This window comes from Neolamprologus multifasciatus, chromosome 1, assembly GCF_963576455.1.
Source record: "Neolamprologus multifasciatus chromosome 1, fNeoMul1.2, whole genome shotgun sequence".
Lineage (NCBI taxonomy): Eukaryota > Metazoa > Chordata > Actinopteri > Cichliformes > Cichlidae > Neolamprologus > Neolamprologus multifasciatus.
In genome coordinates, this window is record NC_140439.1 from 37946031 (window position 1) to 37965779 (window position 19749).

At 41.3% G+C, this 19749-nt stretch overlaps 1 protein-coding gene across 6 annotated transcripts in view; it reads right to left on the bottom strand.

Annotated features, from left to right (window-relative positions):
• The window catches only part of cngb1a (cyclic nucleotide gated channel subunit beta 1a), a 42378-nt gene extending 26187 nt beyond the window's left edge, over positions 1-16191 (bottom strand). For 3 of the 6 annotated variants that reach the window (XM_085164426.1, XM_085164425.1, XM_085164424.1), the window contains exons 1-17: positions 15210-16190; positions 12588-12708; positions 11967-12006; positions 11817-11868; positions 9696-9798; positions 9166-9185; positions 9036-9050; positions 8463-8562; positions 7942-7966; positions 7794-7857; positions 7083-7183; positions 6228-6285; positions 5842-5871; positions 5589-5649; positions 5463-5490; positions 1092-1231; positions 87-184 (exon numbers count right to left, since the gene is read on the bottom strand). In XM_085164426.1, coding sequence (XP_085020552.1) covers positions 87-184; positions 1092-1231; positions 5463-5490; positions 5589-5649; positions 5842-5871; positions 6228-6285; positions 7083-7183; positions 7794-7857; positions 7942-7966; positions 8463-8562; positions 9036-9050; positions 9166-9185; positions 9696-9798; positions 11817-11868; positions 11967-12006; positions 12588-12707 — 1055 coding nt within the window. In that variant the 5' untranslated portion in view covers position 12708; positions 15210-16190. Of the gene's footprint in view, positions 1-86; positions 185-1091; positions 1232-5462; positions 5491-5588; positions 5650-5841; positions 5872-6227; positions 6286-7082; positions 7184-7793; positions 7858-7941; positions 7967-8462; positions 8563-9035; positions 9051-9165; positions 9186-9695; positions 9799-11816; positions 11869-11966; positions 12007-12587; positions 12709-15209 lie in introns of all 6 variants that reach the window. The other 3 variants (XM_085164416.1, XM_085164406.1, XM_085164423.1) reach the window with 2 other exon arrangements.
• Between the last annotated feature and the right edge of the window lie 3558 nt (positions 16192-19749).

Below are 19749 nucleotides of genomic sequence, written 5' to 3' on the forward strand. Positions count from 1 at the left end.
CTAAAAAAATTGCTCCCCAAGAACACCCAAGAGACATCATCATCATCATGCTTATTGCACATATGAGACAAAAGACTGAGGCTAACCTTTCTTCCATGTGAGCTAGGACTGCCTCTCCAGCCTCCTTTTTGATGCTGTCAATCAGTGGACTCAACTCATCCACCTGTGATTCTGCATCTTCAGTCTGCAACCAGCCATGATTTTAGTTACGTAGCAACAGTTCACTCGAGCAGTCATCAGTCACCTAATGAACTCTGGTAGCACCATGATAACATTTACACAAGGCCTTTGTTAGTATTACCTCTTCCTTCCCCATAGTGCTGAGACTGGAGTCTGATTCTGAAAACATTGTCAGACATAAACCGGTCCATGGCGCAAAAAAAGTTGGGGACTGCTGTCATATATATCATTTACCACAGTGTTTACAGTTCTCCTGCCATTTCCCTTTTGCCATGGTACTGGAATACTGGTATCCTGGGTCTGCAAAACATACTATGGTACAACCAGTACTACAGTGCTGCAGTACCTAAAGTGCTTACTAAATAACTTATTCTGGTAGTACCAGTTTCCCACTGAAAGTGTTAATTCAAAAATGACCGTGGTAACATTTAGATGGCCACAGTACCAGCACTGGTATTAACACTTCCAAATGCCACTGGGGTTACTGGACCCTTGTTCTTAAGGACAAAAGTTTATACACCATCTACAATCTTTACTACAGTGGTGATAGAAGTGCTGCCATTACTTTGGTGCTACCATGGTGGAGTGCCCTGTAGTTACTGTGAAACCATAATACCAAACATGGTACCATATAAATAGACACAGTGCCTACACTGGTATTACCATGTTGATTGTCCCATGGCATTGGGATACTGATATCCTGAAGGACATGTACTGGTAACTGAAGTGCTGTCATGCCTTTCTGGGACTACGACTGCAGAGCTGCTACCATACCACTCTTCCACATGGGTTAGTACCATGTTACCTGTGGCAGAACTACAATTTGATTTAAAATACTTATGTTCATGAGCATATTACACTGGTGTGGCTCAGAGCTGTGTGTTACAATCATGTGGTCAGGTCAGGCTCACCTTTTTGGATGGCTTCACATCCTCTTTCTTCTCCAGCTGTGGCTCTTCCTTCACTTCCTTCACCTCCGGCTTTGTTTCCTTGACTTCTTCCTGTTCAATGTCCTCCAGCACCAGGTCTGTGTTCTTCTGTATGATACTGACTGAATGGCACATGGCAGGAAGAACAGGGCTGAAGACTTTCACTATATTTATTAGGGGTGCAACGATACACAAAATTCACGGTTCGGTTCGGTTCGATACTTTGGTGTCACGGTTCGATATTTTTTCGATACAAAAAAAATGTTCATGCCTTTTTATTAATTTGTCATTTATTAAATTTTCACGGCACATTCTGCACCACATCTCTGTGCGTTCATCATTTGTTTGAAGCCAGCTCACCTCCTGCAACCACTTTTCAGAGAATACGCGCTTCTTTTGTGGTTCGGACTCCTTCTGACATTTCTTTGGAGGTGGAGGAACATCACAGTAACTGCTTAAAGGAGCTTCTTCGACATCTTTAAGAGTTCTAAACAAATGTCTGTCCTCCTGAAAATCTTATGTACGCAAACACGCGTTGCAACTTCTTATCTTGTGCGGGTTTTTATTTTGACAGCGAATGCGCACCTGCGGACCACTTATGTGCAGCCCTGGTTATTTAGCTCGTCATATTGCAGCCACAGAAATTCTTTTGTCCATGAAACCATAAAGCTGCACTTTCTTTTTTCCTTATAGTCTGATTTGTCATAACTTTTCCGTTTTGTGGTAAGCTTTTCTTTGGCTGTCACTTCTTCACGCTGACCTGTCTTATTTGGCTCAGCAGAACTAAAATATATATCCTGCTGCTTTTACACACGCACTAACATAACGCTCAGCGATTCTCTGCGCGATCAACCTCTCACATGTTTAAGCTGCGGGAGATTTCACTTGTCATGTTTGCATAGTAAGCTAACGATTGATAAGACGATGTCAGAGGAATTGGTGCGCAAATTATCATCACTCACCAATCAGTACTGTCGCTCTCTATACACAGTTCACGCGATTGCAAAGTGAAAGCAAAAAACAAGCGCAAATTCAAACGCGATTTCAGTATGTCACATATTGACAGTGGCCGATGCCAATGACATAATTACCCAGCTACATTTCCAAAAGAATGCAAAAGCATTGACATATATTTTTCCTTCCTAGGATAGGCCGACGGGCAGGGCAGAGATAGATTTTGGTAGCCCGACTGGAAAAAAGCCCCGTCGGGCTAGCGATTTTGCGAGCCCTGTATCTGATTGAGGAATCACTCATCTTTGGAAAAGAGAGTTTATTATGGAGAAATGTCTCTTTCCAAAATAAAAGCTATACTATACGCTTCTTCTGGGCTATATTCTCAGCAGCATATTAAACATATCAGGTCCCCATAAGGAGAATCGTGTGCTAACGGCTGTCTAAATGACTCGGGTAAAGTTTGTAGCATGCTGCTTGTTGTTTTTCTCTGCTTCCACTTGTCTTTGCACTAGGATGATGTCGGAGTAAATGTGCAGTCATATTGGTTGTGTTCCCACTAGTGCTGTCAGCGTAAATCTGAAATGACATTAACGTCACAACACGGCAAATCTCCGTTAACGAGCTACCGCGGATCACCTCATGAGTGGGGCTGGAAGACGTCAACACATTAACGAGCTAACTGCGCTAACACACTAGTTCCCACCAATTGAGCATTGCTGGCACATCCAACATACTGTTTTACTTTTGTCCATGACAGGCTTACCTTCAGGGTCATACATCACATGAAAACCAAAATAGTTCCAAACGCCAGATCTGAATGAGGGTGGGGGAGGTTCAATTTGCCATGTTGCAACTAGCCTAGCTTCTGTCTCGCTAGCTTGCCCTGCGCTCAGTGAATCTGTGTTCGACTACTCCGCCTAGGCTGCACTGTCGAGCGCAGATCCACTGAGCGCTCAACACAGACAGCATCATCAGAAGGAAAGTTGATAAAATAAATTAAAAATGTTGTATCGTTCGATACATATGCGTACCGAACCGAAAGCACTGTATCGAACGGTTCGATATCGATACGAGTATCGTTGCACCCCTAATATTTATGTGTTGAGTATCCAAGAAGGTGCAGTAAAAGCTCGAGTGTTTATTTAAAAGGTTGTAATAAGAAACATACATCAATCTAGTAATCCTAACAGATGGCTAGCATGAAACTTTTGCTTTAAAAAGGTTAAAGTCAAGAAATGGACTGTGTTTGGGGTAATTCAGGTAATTCATACTGAGTAACGGCATTTTCATTTGTTTTAGATGTGCGGGTTTAATTATTAGAACGTCTAGATTTTCAAACTGCTCCTTTTGGTCCATATTGTGAAGTATTTAAGTACCTGCTACTCAACTGGCATGTCTGAAATAAATATTTTAATTGATGAATTTAGAAATAAATGTGCTTTGAGTCCTAAAAAAGTTGCTAGAAATGATTCGATTTTTTGAACAGTTGATAACTGATTGATTGGTTGATTGATAGGTCTATTGCCCTTTTCAGGTTTATAACAACAACACAACAGACACCTTTTTTCCAAATAATGTCTTTATTATAATAAATATTAAGCAAAAGGCTTCCTTTGTAGTTGATGATTTAGCAAAAACCTTCAAAGGGGACCAGTTGTGCTTTACCTCAGTTTCTGGCTGGTATCATTTTAATATGAATGAACATATTTATGTTTATTTGTATTCAAAGTTTCAAAGACTACGCAGAAGTCACTTGCTACAGGAACAGCACGCTCATGACGTACAGACAGTACATCTCAAAAACACAAGGTGCTGCCCCTCTGTAGGCTTCCATAAGTCAGGCAATCAGAAGGCATTGGGCTTTTAGAGATGTGTACCTTGAAGAGATGGGAGCTAAAGCAGCTGGTTTCAGACAGGAAACTACATAAAGGGGCAATATACGAGTTATTTTCACCTGAGAATCTCGCCAAGTTACTCTGGTTAAGTTCCAGGATTAAAAGATTAAAGAGCTGGAAATGAGAACAACTGGTCCCCTTTACCAAGCAAGCAGTTGACGTGGACTACCAGCAATCCAGAGTTCCCAGTATGAAGGGGCACCAAAGGCTTGGACTTTAAACAGAGCATAGCAATAAAGAGTTCCTAATCATAACTGGTGTTCATTAAAGGGGACATATTCTGCTTTTTGTTTACTTTCCTTCAAATATCTCCTGTTCAGATGGTGGAAGTTCATATTAAACATGGGCAAAGTGTCTAATAAAAAAAGGCTCAGGCATCTGTGAACACTTAATTTCACACAGTTTTTTCTACTCTTTGATCTGAGTGATGTCATAGAGTGAGAATAACCCTAATATGGTCATCTCAGACACGGATGCCCCGCCCACCTTATAAAGGGCAGCTTATCATAAGAAAGGGGGAGGAGCTAACATAATGTTTTAGACAAAGAAAGAACTTCGTGAATGAACAACGACCCGGTGCGAGACAAAGGATTATTTTGGACTTTGAATCATGCAAAGCTACTCTGTTAGAGTCAAACAATCAAAACAGGGAGCAGAAGCAGAATGAGTCCCCTTGAATAAAATCATACAATCGTGGCCCTTTTCTAAGTTTAAGTTCCGCACGATGGCTGTGCAAAACAAAAGCAGTGCAGCTTTGTGAGCGCTACAGGACTGAATCTTGCCGTAGCTGTGCGCAAACAGCTCTGAGTGTCCGTCAGTCAGTTAAAGTGTCTGCTGCTGTCAGTGTCAGTGTGAGCGACTCTGTCCCGCTCTTCCTTCTCCTTTTATTTTAAGGGGCTCTGTCCGCCTTTCCCCCCTGAAACAGAAGGAGAAGAGCAGCCCAGTTACAGTCTGCCTCATCACTGACACCAACCCCTGACCTACCACTAACCAATCAATCAATTCGCCAGTGCACGTGTCACAGAATAATATAAATGGGGTCTTCTAAAAAAATAGATGTAGTATTAAAATTACTTTTTAATCGATTTAGGGTGTTTGTCATCGAAAAGTTTGGTTGTAACAATGAAACACGAGAAATTTCCCACCTCACTTCTATTAAATCAGCAAATGTTTTTATATAGAACTTTAGTATATTTAACGAAGGCATTTTACACCCACTCTAAGAGTCACAGTGTAAGGATAAACCAGGTTTTCAGTCAGCATGATTTCTATAACCAACTTTCAGCCAACTTCAGAAAGTCTATATATAAAAAGTCTCCTTTTCACGTGCATTTATATCGGATCATCGAGCTGCGTTTCCTGTTGTATTGTTCCCTTTGGGATGGATGGATGTAAATTATCTGCATCTCAGTATTTTCTGTCCAAGCTGCTCATCGTACAATTGGCCACTAATAAACTCACAACTGAGTGTGATGCGACTCTGATGTTGGTTTGTTGTACTTACTGGTCTGCACCCCCTCATTTCCTGCATCCTGTATGAAGGAAACAGATGACACCTTCAGGTCACCTGACCTAACTGGGATTTTATGGCATGTTTGCGAGAGCTGAGCATCGTGTAGCAGCAACTCACCGACTTCTGCACGGGCTGAGGCAACATGCGACCGATCCCATTGACGATCCAGCCCATCATGCTGGAAGAACAACAAGAAGACTTTAGAAAACTACAGTCAACATCCGCAAGGAATCACGGAGGGATGGTTTGTTTGGTTTTCAGGACCAAACCTGACGCTGAACTGCTTTTCTTCTGTCTGGACTAACGCTAGCTTCCCTGCTAACAAGGACAAAATACTTTGCTATCTCAACATAAACATGTTTCCACTTACTTTGGTGGCTCCTCGGCTTCCTTGGTGGACCTGTGAGGACAAAAGTAGGAGAGACCTGAGCTTCCAGCTTTGAAAAATCAAGCCGCTGCAAAGCTGCCTTAAACCCGCATTCTTCCTAATGACCAGCAGGTGGCGGCTCCTCTGGTATGATTTTGTAGAAGGCTGTGAGAAAATGTACTTCCTGCTCACTTGATCTCTGAGCTGAGTAACACCTTCCGGTGAGTTTATGGTCTCAATCACTAGTTTTAAATCTTACCGAATGAAACATGATGTTCATTTTGTAAATTATGGTCCGATTTAGAGTAAAATAGATCATTCCACAGGGCCTGATTCCCTTTTAAAGACTTTAAAACAGGACACAACACCGTGACAAAGGTTTGACTCACTTCTCGGTCTCTGGGGCTGGTTTGGGGGCAGGTGGAGGAGCTGGAGGCGGAGCTTCAGCTGTTTAAAAGGGGAGGAGCAAATCATATTAGCACAATTTTACAAAATGGCACCACTGAATCCTAAAGTTTTACATGTCCAAGAAAAGGCATCTCGCAGAAAGAGGCTAAGTAGAATTACAGATGTTGGACGTTTAATGTGATCAGAGGATGTTAGTGTTAGCTTACACTGCTGTTAGCAACTGCATTTATAGTTAAAAAAATCAGAAAGCTGTCATCAGTTCGTAAAGATTATCTTGCTGAATAATATCTAAACATGTATTTCCATAAAATGCTGATTCTATTGGTTTTTGTGAAGGTTATCTACAACTATGCTGACCTCTGTGTTGGTCTATAACTTTTGAGGGAGCTCAAAGAATGCCGGCAGACATGACATTGTCTGTTGCAAAAAATGAAGTCCAGTCGTATATTTCCTTCTAACTGACAAAAAAAGGGTTATATCAAATTTTAAACACAACCTTTCTTTTGTTTGAAAGTCCACCAGGTTTGTCCAGGCAACTTTCAAAAAGTATATAACATCTCCAACACTGGCACAGTCTTTTCTTTTGGAGCTATTTTTCAACCAGGACCAAATATCACAAAAGTACAGCCAGTCGAAGGTGATTAAATGTCCAAATGTTTGTTTTCGAAAGAAGAAGTACTCTCTTTTCTCCAGCTGTCAGCAGAACACGAACTTCAGGTGAGCTCAACCAAGCAAAGCAGTTCAAATCAAACATTTACCACCACAACATGAAAGAAAATCTCTGAGTTTAATAAGTCTATAATGATGATTTGTGGCTGAATAAGAAGTAAAGATACCTTTAGCCGGAGCTGGAGCTTCAGCTTCCGTTTTTGAGCGAACATGGATCTCTGGCTGAGGAACCACCTTCTCGATGCCCTGTTTGATCCAGTCTATCATGCTGTGGGTAAGAACACAGGCAGAAATATCACATGAACAGTTAGCTCCTGTGAGGTGGCTGAGTTCTGTTTCTTTGTGTTAACCTTCAGTTTATGTCTTGTTTGTCTCATTTTCTCTTCTATCTCAAGTTTTATTTCTTGTTTTGCTTAATTATCTTCACCTGAGTCTCATTTACCCATCCATCACCTCTAACATCGAATGCAGCGGCACACAACCTTTTTTGCGCCACGGACCGGTTTATGCCCGGCAATATTTTCACAGACCAGCCTTTAAGGTGTCACAGATAAATACAACAAAATAAAACCAGTATCAGTACCACAAAAAAGAAGATTTATTCATAACACAAGGAAAAGACCCGGGGAAACCGAGTTAACAATAAAAACATTTAAAAAATAAAATTAAAAAACGATAAAAATCTTGAAAACCATGAATTTCACACCCGAGCCTCAGCCCTAGTGGCCCGGTACCAAATGGCCTGGGGGTTGGGGACCGCTGATCTAATGTATAAATAGTTCTGACGGCCCTGCATCTAAATAAAACACAGACGTGCTTCTAAGCAAATTAAGCAGCTTATTTAAAGCAAAGATAATGTTGTAAAACAGGACGCTGACCTCGGTGGCTTGTTTTCAGTTTGGTCCGGTTTCACCTCCACCACAGTAACCGGAGGCTCTGCAGCTGAAATACAAGCAAACTGATGATTGACTGAGCAGCAGCTAAAATCCAGTCTGTGTCTGCAAACATATTCAGGTCTGTTCTCACCTGGAGCAGGTGCAGCCTGACGCACCTGAGGAGAAAAAAGCATGTAACCAAGGCAGGAATATTTTGGTAAAAGCTAAAAATATGATCATGGAGATGGAAACACTGCAGAACCTGTAATCAATGATTTCCCAATGTTTAAGATGACTTTTAGCTTTCCACACACTGTTGGGGTTTCAGGTTGTGTTCAGGATTTCTTTAAATGATTGTGTTGGATGTTGGACTTTAGCAGAACTTTTTTAAAAAGAACTATTAATGATCGAAACACTCCAGAGTCAGATGTGTGTTTTTGTTTAAAATAAAATTGAAATCAGAGATGTAAATTAGCTTTAATAACTTTAGCTGACAGTCGATGGCCGGGTTTGGTCAGATACTTAAAACAAACACTATTTACAACAACAGTGAGACCTTCAAAATATGTTGACTGTTTAGGTGCAATTAAGGACTGGCCAGGAGTAACTTGGCCGAGACATGAACAGCTTTCAGATGAAGCTGCTGGAGTCCATCAGTCAGTGCTGGCGTACCTCTGCCGGCTGCTCAGCTGTGGGCGACTCTTTGCTCTTCAACTCAGGCTGAGGAACAACCTTCTCCAGACCCTGAGATATCCAGGCAATCATCCCTTTGCTATGGAAGAAACACCCATTAATAACTGTGAGAGGGATTTTACGGGACACTAGGGGGCGCTGCGGAAGATCCAACGAAGCTTAATGAAGGATTAAACAGCAGCTTGCTATCTGGCATCTGATCTATTGGTGCTTTTCGTAAAGAATCTCGATCTCTGGCATCCTGCCTGTTGATAAGCTGCTCACTATTTGGCATTCCGCTCATTGATAGGCTTTTCAAGCTGCTCACTATTTGGCATTCCGCTCATTGATAGGCTTTTCAAGCTGCTCACTATTTGGCATTCCGCTCATTGATAGGCTTTTCAAGCTGCTCACTATTTGGCATTCCGCTCATTGATAGGCTTTTCAAGCTGCTCACTATTTGGCATTCAGCTCATTGATAGGCTTTTCAAGCTGCTCACTATTTGGCAATATGCCTGCTGATCGGCTTAGGAATCAGATCAGTATTTAGTTTTTATTATGGAGGTTACTCACTCGTCTTCGGGTTTACTGTCAGGGCAGAAAATACAAAGTCCATTACTGAGTCTAACAGTTGTGACGTTTCCGGCTTCTGCACAAATATCACGAGACTGAACACAGAGCTGTTTCACACACAGGTGTTTACCTGGCTGGTTCAACTTCCTCCTGTGAGTAGGCAGCATGAGAGAAAAGAGAAGGAAACACTATCAGAACAATAAAAGAGCTGGACCTGAAAGAGCTGCTGGATCCAGCTGCAGCAGATGTTCAAATCAATCAGACCGAGACTCGTAAAAACAGCGTTTTCTGAATCACAAACTAACTTCTCAAACTGGCCCTACGAGCGCTTTCGGAGAGACACCAAGCAGGTATGGGGTTCAGATGAAGCTTTCAGGAAGGACTACAGGTAGAATCCTGGGAAACTGTTAAGGTGAGATTGTTAGCCAATTATAAAGATAGTGAGCATTATACTCTGTGTGTGTAAGCTGCGATCAATTTTCTGTTTTTTGAAAATCTAAATCAGAAAAACTGACTAAGGGCTAAAATCAGGACTGCCACCTTGTAAACCAACAGAGATTTCATCTGATGTGTACAAAAACCTCCCAGATTTATCTTTTTGAAAAATGTAGCTTGAGTCTGACTCTGCGTCAGACCCAGGGTCGTTTATCAGGACCTCACCTTGGCAGTGGAGTTTGCTTGGCTCATTTTCGGTGAGACAGCGGGTTGAGGCAAAGCGCCGCTGATCCACATCAGCATGCCGCTCTGAGACCCAGCTGTTGGGCTGAGGATGTAAACGTTTAAATTCAGGCTTTTTATTCACTCTCCTGGAACAAAGCAAAGATTTGTTTCCCTTCTAAAGTAACACTGAACCGAAATATAATCAGGGCTCAAAATCAAAAATGCTACTGAAACTATGCAGCTTGTTTAAAGGCTGAAAAACATAAAGAGATATTTAATCTTTAGTGTGTACAAGGAAAATGTCCCTGGTTACTTCCCTCACTGGAGTCAGAGGTAAGAAAACAGGTACTAAAATCATTAAGAAGGGAAAGTCTCTTAGCAAGCTAACGGTGCATTCTCCAGTGGAGTATTATCACAGATAGAATTAAACTTTGAAACATTCACAGTGAAGAATCCATCTTTAACATCACGTTTTCATCGTGTAGTACCGTATTTTTGGACTATAAGGCGCACCGGATTATAAGGCGCATTAAGCAAAACAAAACACTTTACTCAACTCGTTCTTCTTGTTTCCTCCACTTCCGTACCATTGATTCATTAATGTTGAATTCCCTAACAGCTGCTCTATTTCCATGTTGTTGCAGTATATTAATGACTAACCTCGTATCGTGGATGGATAATCTCAGTTGTTCTCCTGAGTATGGAATTTGTCCCTAACCATCGGGAACCCTCACATTAATTTTTACAGAGTGGAATAAAGTTAGCGTTCATCCTCCAGCTTCACTGTGTTTATGTTATGCTAACATAGCTGTGTTTCTAGCAATCACGTAGCACATCATTATATACCAGCTAGCCCAACTTCAGTAACCCTACAAACGTCACTGCTGTTTAGTTTTCTGTCTTCATTTATGTTGGAAGTGACAGGAGAGCTGTACATATTAATTTGTTTCAGAAATCTCTAAGTCAGAACATGCTATATCATGTTTAGGTGGAAGCTAGCGAGCTAACTTCCTGCTAACTTCTAACTCCGTTAAATGTAATAAATTCTATTTTCATGGATGCCTGGATGTTAAACTTAATTGTTACACCTGGTAAAGCAGCAACGCTAATCATTTTATTAAAGTTGAAAGAATTTAGACAGTTTGTAACTCTCAGTGATGCCGCAGTGTTTGTTTGACTTTGGGACCTGAAGAGACGGAGTTTAGGACCCAGATTACTCTGCGAGGCTCCTGACTACAGTAGCTGGAATGCTCCAACAATCCATCAAGCGGTGCGGCTCCATAGCTTAGCAAAATCACACTAAAACATTTTTTTGACAGATTTTTGAGCGCTGTGTAGCACATAAAATCAGTTCGAGGTCAGTAAGCACAACCTCAATTCTTACATAAGGCGCACTGGATTATAAGGGGCACTGTTGATTTTTGAGAAAATTAAAGGCTTTTAAGTGCGCCTTATAGTGTGGAAAAATACAGTAACAGTTAATAAAGTTACTGAATCAAACAGGAATTTTAGAGCTATTAGTACTAATTAGTAAATCTGTATAATATTAGGTTTTAGGATTAATAAAACCTTTAAGTTAGGTTTTTACTGAAAAATAATAATAAAAATAAAAACAATTAAAAAAATTTTTTTATAAAATGTCATAAATATCCAGCTATTTTTTCTATAGAAGTATTAAGAAAATTCAGAGGAAAATTAGTTTTTCAGTTACGTTTGAAGCACTAGATTAGCATTAGATTTCAGCTAATTTAGCAGCAGTTTAGGCTAATGTAGCTATCAGCCATAGCTTGAACTGGGAACTCCGAGTTGTATATTTATCAGTTGTACCATAATGTTTGTTATAATACTGTTCATGTGTACTTTTCCAAACAAATAAACTCATTTGGAAAAATATTTGTCCTTATAAATAAAACCAGTGTGTGTTGGGATTTCCTGGAAATACAGTTGTAACTTGCGTATAAATAACAACTAATTTTTATGCAACTATGAGGAAAGGTTTCAGGAAATAAGGAGGAAAATATGAGCTGCACTGCTGGCTCCTTTTTTTATAGTTTAGGTTTAACGTTGTGTTTAAGTTTAAACATTGTGTCTTGTGTGGTATATTTGTAGGTTATAACTTACCCATTCTCCGCTCCTGTCTGAGGTTCCTGCATTGTTTTTTCAGCTTTTGGTGCTGTCAGTCAAACATTGATATATGTTCAATATTTTTAAAAAACAAAGATGCCGACTGAGCAACACAAAGTTAAATGATTTGCATGGGAATGATCTTACTTTCACTTTTGACTTCATCTTGAAACTTCACTTTCTTCTCCTGTTTAACACACAAAAGAAAGTCATCTTATATATATATTTAACTAAAATAATGCATAAAAAGTAACAGTGCAAATACTACTTCTGGATAAAATTATTAGTATCATGATGGACATTTAGCACACACACTTCAACACCATAGTTTAGAGAATCATGATAGTCCATATGGATTTAACAGTGACCGTAGTGAGTTTCCTGTTCGTTTTCTCCGATCAGTTTCAGAATAAAGAGTTTTAAGCCTTGAAACAAGCCAATTAGGTCCAGGCTGAATCAAGATTATAAAAAAAATATTTGATTTTGATGATATGAGTTTCAGGTTCAACTGATGGGTCTCAACATTTCCATAGTAACGGTAACCAATCACCAACATTGTTGTTTCAGTTTAATATTATGGGTAGAGCAGATCTTTTCTGTGACATTGTTAATAACATGTGTTTTTGTTAAAGTGTGGCGGTACCACACAGACTTGTGGTTTCCAGAACAGCACAAAAATTTGAGTTATTAAGGCAAACAACCCATTCTGCCTCACAATGCTCCGTAAACATGACACAATAAAACATGTTTTAGTTGGGCAAAGCTTACAGTAACTGGAGGCGGAGCAGCTGCAGGGGGCGGGGCAGGGGGCGGGGCAGCATCCTTCTGTTCTTCAGGTTTTTTGGGCTCAGGCGGCTGGGGAACAACTTTGACCACCCAGCTCAACATCCTCAAAGAAGAAGAACAGACACTGTCAGCCGTTACAGTGTGAACCTATTTCTAAATATTATCGTCTTCTTCATGTCAGGGCAGGCTCTGTGTTTACAATCACTACAGAAACGCCTGTGGATAATGAGGACACAACCAAACACAATTAGCTGTATCACTGCTAAGTTTACAACTGACCCGCTTCCCGCTGCACTTAATGGTGTTAAGATCCTGTCTGGCTGAGTGTCAGTCCAAATTAGATCAGACCGATGCTGACCCTAATCCTCCACAGGAGGCCTGGCAGCACAAAACGGCTTTTCACTGCACCCATACGTTCATTTAAACTGGTCTCCAGTTTGGCACGTTTACTTTCTAATTGGGGTATGTGCCAATTAACCAGTTGGGAAGCTGACTAATTTGTTAGTCAGTTTTCTTTTTTTTCCAGTTCTAAAAAAGGAAAGCCAACATGGAAAGATGTGAACATGTTATATTTATATTCTAAAACACTGCATTTGATAATGAAATACAACAACATTACCATAAATTTAACACTGAAGTATATTGGCTGGCTTGTTTTCAACCACAGAACAAAGTTGACACGTTAACTGGTAAAGCTGCATGATTATTGTGATAAAATGCAACGTTAGCATTATCTAACAGCCTGAAGTCTCTTTGTTTTTCTGGACTTTAAAGGTTGGTCGATTAAAAATGTCTTTTTCAGTGTTTAGTTGGACTAAGTCACACTAAAGAATCAGCTGTTTATTTTTTAATATTTATATTTAGTTTTAATATATTTAGCTAGGTTAGCTAGCCTGGTTTCATATGCTACAGTTAGCATCTTGATTACTGTCGCAAAGCTAATCAAGCCGGGTTGTATTAGCAGATAACATCACAGACATGTTTTTTTTTAAAAATATAAGCGAGTCTAGCTTTAAAAAGTAAAACTCAAGGATTCATCTGTCTGTGTCTTCATGGTGTCTTTGTCTCTCTCGCTTTTTGTTTTTGTTGCTAAGGTAGCTGCTAAGCTAGTTGGCTCTTTCGCCAGGTGAGCGAATCAGCTGGTTTAGGAAAGCAGTAGAGCTTTTCGAATTGACTGGTTATTCTTTTTAGACTTTCAGATAACTGCCAAAACAGAGAGAGCTTCCTAACTGATCGAACCCTCAGGTTAAACCAGATTTATCAAAACTAATCTGGACCATTGTTTTCATCCTGTAAAGTAACTAAGTATATTTTTTAAGTTACTTTCATTTTATGCTTCGTTATGCATCATCACCTCCTTATTTATGAGGTAAATATTCTACCTTTTGTTGCAATACACTACACTCCCTATCTGACAGCTAAAGCAGGTTTAAAGACGTATATTTATGTAATTAATGATGCGTTACACAAACCATAAACTTAACCAATTAATCATATAAAAAGACATTATTATATTTCAGGAGTGTAATATTTAAAAACAGAACACTTACACATTGAATTAGTGCATAAATTATATTTTTACTTTTGCACTTTATATTTTGGGTTAATTAATACTTTCACATAAGTATATTTTTAGTATAGGCAGATTTTTTGGATTTTAAAATTATTGTAGTGACACTTTTTACTAAAAGATTCGATTTTTGTTTCCATACATTATTTGTGTTAAGTCAGTTTTAACTCTGTCATCCCAAATTACAAATTTCTCATGTTGTGTGAGACAGCCAAGGCTATGAAGGCTATGAATCAACTCTAACCTGATCGACGAACAATATATCATACTTCGTCATCCACAGGGGAAACTAAGCCTCCCCAATCATCAACTCTTCTTCTAGGCAGCCAAGGAAAAATAACGTGAATTCTCCTGTAGTTTCCACTGAAACACTCTCAAAGGATTTCAGAGTCACCAACACCCTCCAGCTTCAGTTCAGGTAAAGAAAACCTCACAGAAGAGCACCTCTGGTGAGTTTACAGCAGACATGACTCGGAGTTTTAAACCATTTTGACTTCATGTGCTCAAAGTTACTTAAGTATACCCCTCACCCGGTTCAGTTTTGCGACTTTGGGAGCGCTCCTGTTGATGCTTATGCTAAAATGTTAAAAAGAGAAAAAACATCTTTTGAAAATTCAACAGAAACAACGTTTAATTAATCTCTGCCTCAGTTAGACCTCCACAAGACCCAAAACTGGGTATCAATATCAAACAAATGAGTGTGTGTTAGCAGAAGTTCACGGCATCAGCAGCAATCAAGTTTATCAAATTTACAGGACAACCTGATAAAACCACAGACCAAGAAGAAAATAATAGTTATGGTTCAGCCTTGTGTCTCCTGCCCTGATTAATTGGTTCAGGAAGATCAAATTGAACTATAAGTATAAACAAATTTAAAGAGTACAAATCACCAGCTACTACCATTCGAAACCAGGGCATGCACCTGAACCGTAAGCGAAACACGGCACCTAATCTACTTTATTTCATTGTTCTCAAAGCTACGCAGCATCCATGGAGGTGTCAGTGGTCAAAGTGTTGGGCGTCTCTTGTCCTACCTGAGTTGCTCAGTTGGGGTCCAGCAGCATCCCACAGAGCTGCGGGGAAGAAGCCGTGTAGACCTGCAGGGATATGAACATTGTGGGAGGATTACGCAGGAACTCTGCTAACAAGATTACTAAGCCGATGAAAGGCAGAGCAGGGCAAGACATGGAATCAGGTTACACTTTCAGAAGCTGAACCATGAAGGGAACCACAGTCCTCAAACCAAACCACAATGGTTTATCAATAAAGTTCATATCTATCCAGCAATCGGACACCAAATAAATAACTGAAAAACAATCTTCTGATGGGAAACCTTGGGTACCATCGACGTAAACATGACCCCCGACCAAGAACATCCCCTCTGTGCAAATGGCAACAGCCGACCCCCCCAGTCAGTCACTCTTTGCTAAGGAAGAGCTCACTGAGCAACAAAGAGCCCGAGGTGCTGATGGCACTGGGGATGATCAGTCTATGGCCACGAGAAACAAGCTTCCTCTGGGCTTAGAGGGCTGAGGAGGTGCAGACCTGCTACTCCTCTATATCGAAAGGAGCCAGTTAAGGTGGCTTGACCATCTGACTGGGACACGTCCTGAATGACTCTAGTTGAGGTGTTTTGGGCAAAGAACAGACAAGGGGCAGAAAATTAAAAAGCTTTCTTTTTATGTTCTGTTTTTAATGAAACGATCCACTGATTTATTTCTGTTATTAGAATCCCACCTGCTCCATATGACTGAATCTACGTTAGGGAAAAAGCTTCCAGGTCCAACGACGACTAACATGTCGAGTTCAGTACCATCACTGTGGCTGACTTGTTGTAATAAAGCTGTTAATAACTCTAATTTACAGGTTTGATTCCACAAGTCAGAGGCCTCGTTTGTCCTCAGAGCCGTGGACGTTTCACAGCCTTTTGTCTCTGGTTTGGATAAAGGTGGATTGGTAAGGGCCTGGTTTTGGTTCTGGAGCTTGTTTACAGCTCTGGGCTGCAGCAGACTGTGGCGACTCCAGGCTAAAGCTGTTAATGTGGCCCTGAGGATTAGCTGCTAACGAGGTTAAGTCCAGTGTCAGCAAAACAGAGGATCAGATGAGGCGCTGCAGATACCCGAGCGCCATCTCAGAGAGCACCTTAAATAAGGGTCGGACATTTTTCTGTCCTTACTTCCTTCTTCTCTGCTTCTTTTGCTTTTCCCGTCTCCATTCTGTTTTTAATGTAATCTTCTCTTCTGTCCTTCCCTTGTCTCCTTTCCTGCACCCGGCAGATGTTTGACCTTCATTTCTGCTGCATCATAAAAATTTCATCCTGTTTGCTTCATTTAATAACAGTAATAACAGTCACACGATGAGCCTTTATGCTCGGCAGTGGACTCGGGCGAACTGGGCCTTTGCTGCCCTCTTGTGGATGATCTGCGTCGGCCTCAGTTCCACACACGGAGCAGACCTGGCTCTCGTTTCTCAGCTCTCATATCTCTGACGACATTGAGTTTCTGATTGTGTTATCAGCGCCACGCAGACAGTCCTTATTTTCTTTTTCTGACCCTCAGAGTTCAGCTCGTCCCTTCGAGGGCAGCTTGAACTCAGTTCGCATTCCTCTGCATTACACCACTGTGTAAAGCTCCTCACCTCCCAGCAAGTAAACACCCTTCATCAGGACTCTTCACTTTTAGAGAACAGCTTTCAAAGGAGGAATCACATGTTTACATTTTTCTAGAACAAGTAATATTCAGAGACGTTGTTCATCCAAACAAAATATATCTGCAGCCAAAAAAAGGGGAGTTTTACACCAGCACAGATTACTGTAGATAAAACGCATGCAGCGGTATGAAACCTTTAAAGAAAGAAATCTTTTGCACAACTTTTTCAGAGAAGCTAATCTCACTCATGACCCCATACTGCACACCTCGTCTTTATAGCCCCAATACACAGAAGCCAAACCCTGTACCATGAATCCAGTCCAGCATTCCCAGGATATCTTTTTCTTATCTGTCTTGTCACATTCCAACAACATTGTCAGGATCATCAGGGTGGTTCAGTAAATCATCCCAGGGTTTCCCAATCGAGCACTGACTCATGGCTTTGAGTCTGGATTTTATCCAGCAGCTGTGGAGAAAGCCGAGGATGGTGTCATCACGGTGCAGGTCAACCTGTTGGTGTTTTTTCTGCCTGTGCTATGCACAAAATTACAAGCCATACAGATTTCAACAGAACGGGATAAACTAAAAGGATCGACCACAGACTGTGAAACTGTGAAACCACGGCTTACACTCAAGAACAGGAAGTCGAAAAAATCGAGAAGAGCCGACACAGCGCTGAAAAAAAATTGTTTGGTGGAGGAAACCAAGATGAACTTTTACCAGGATAATGAGAAGAGAAAAGTATGCAGAAGGAGAGAAACACCTCATGATCTAGAAGCATCCATGTCATGTGTCTAACATGGTGGAGGTATTGTTATGGCATGAGCGTGTGTGGCTGCAGTGGGTCACTGATGAGCTGTGAGATCCTCGGGGCTGTAGTCTCTGCTCAGACTGACAGAGCTTCATATGCAAACTGACAAGGAGTCAAAGAAAACTGCAAAAACAACCCAAGAATTTCTCAAATAAAGAAATGCAGGGCAAAAAAAATGATGTTAGTTTGTCCAATTACATTTGAGACTCTGAGGGATAAAAATGTAATTTCTCAGCAGTTAATTCATTTTGTTTTGTCTGCACTCGTGCATCAGATATTTTCAATTTCAAGTCAACTCAATTTTATTTACACAGCACCAAATCACAACAACAGTCGCCTCAAGGTGCTTTATATTCCAAGGTCGACCCTAAAATAATACACAGAGAAAAACTCAACAATCATATGAACCCCTATGAGCAGCACTTTGGCGACAGTGGGAAGGAAAAACTCCCTTTTAACAGGAAGAAACCTCCAGCAGAACCAGGCTCAGGGAGGGGCGGGGCCATCTGCTGTGATTGGTTAGGGCGAGAGAAGGAAGGAAGGATAAAATTACATGCTGTGGAAGAGAGACAGAGGTCGTGTCCAAATTCATGGGCTGCATCCTCCTGAGGACCCGGCCTTCGCGGTCTACGTGGGCCGGGTCCTCAGAAGGTCGGGTAGGCCGGAAGTAAACGGCCGTGAAATTGGACGGTCTAGCCTTCTGATTAGCGTCACCGCTGTCTCAGCCGTCTGCTCCTTGCTATCTAAAATATAACAGGACACTGGAGTAAACTCTCGACCGTCTCACACTTCTGTTTAATCAGTTTTCTGTTTGACGTTTATTCAGCTGTGTGAAAATCCCGGAGGAACCCACCCGGGGGATTAATAAAGTTTTATTTTATCTAATCTAAACTTTAATCTCAGCCAAATCGATTTACTCACGAACAAACAAAACACTGAAAAAAGCCCAACAATAACATTTTTAGGTTGTCTAAGTGACTTATATATTACGTTTAACCTGAGCAGCGAAAGTCCGCGGTGATCTGAACATGATGTGCCGGGAGTTGTGCCGTTCTCGGCGGCTTCAGTGACCCTCGAGCTCCCGGCGAGCAATCGAGCTGGTGGGTAGCAGACGTCTCCGAAAACGTCGAAGCACTTTTGCAAATGCGATATCTTGATAAACCGAGCAGATATTTGATGTTTACACAGCTACTTTCTCGCCTGAAAATATGTTAAAAGTTTATTTTGTGACCCAGAAAGATTAGTATGAGTAATTTTAAAACTTAGTAGCGGCCGCCATTGTTGGAAACTGGAGTTTGGCTGGGCCTATGAATTCTGGGATATGGTGGGCCACGAAGGACACACCCGACCCATCCTTCAAATTCGGGGAAAAGGAGGACGCATTTATCGGCTGCATTCGGAGGAGTCTACAAACTTGGACAGCCTTCGGCGCGTCGCTGTGACGTAATCGGTCTACAAATGCGGCCTCAGGAGGAAGCAGTCCATGAATTTGGACACGACCAGAGATTAATAGCAGGTATGATGCAGAGAGGTCTGTTAACACATAGTGAGTGAAGAAGAAACACCCAGTGCATCATGGGAATCTTCCAGCACCTTTGACCTATTGCAGCATAATTCAGGTAACCCTCAATCCTCCTTGAATCCTCCTTGAATCCTGGTCACCGTTTCCTGCTGATCCTGCTCCAGCTGTGACCGTCTGTGGTAACGATGAATGTGCCTGTTTCTGTTCATGCAGGGAGGATTAAAACTGTTGGGGTCAGAAAGGCTGACTCATGGATGACTGCTGAATGAGTGTGATGGCTCGCTCAGCATCACCATAGCAGCTCGTTTAGACAATCTAACCCGTCAAGGCCCCAATTTCTCTGGCCACCATCACCCCCTCCCTCCACAGGGAGGTCACTTCCTGCTGGGACACACCTGAGACCACGTGGCCCTTTTACGATCGATAAAACGCCGTCACTGTCCCGCTCCACCCCGCCGCACCTGCTTTATCACACACTGTCTGGATAAATATTAGCAGGGCTGAAGCACGCTGTGTCTCACTCGGGCTGTAGAGACTGTCTCAACAACAGAGGAAACAGTCTCTTAAATCTGATCTGACACCACACTGTAAAA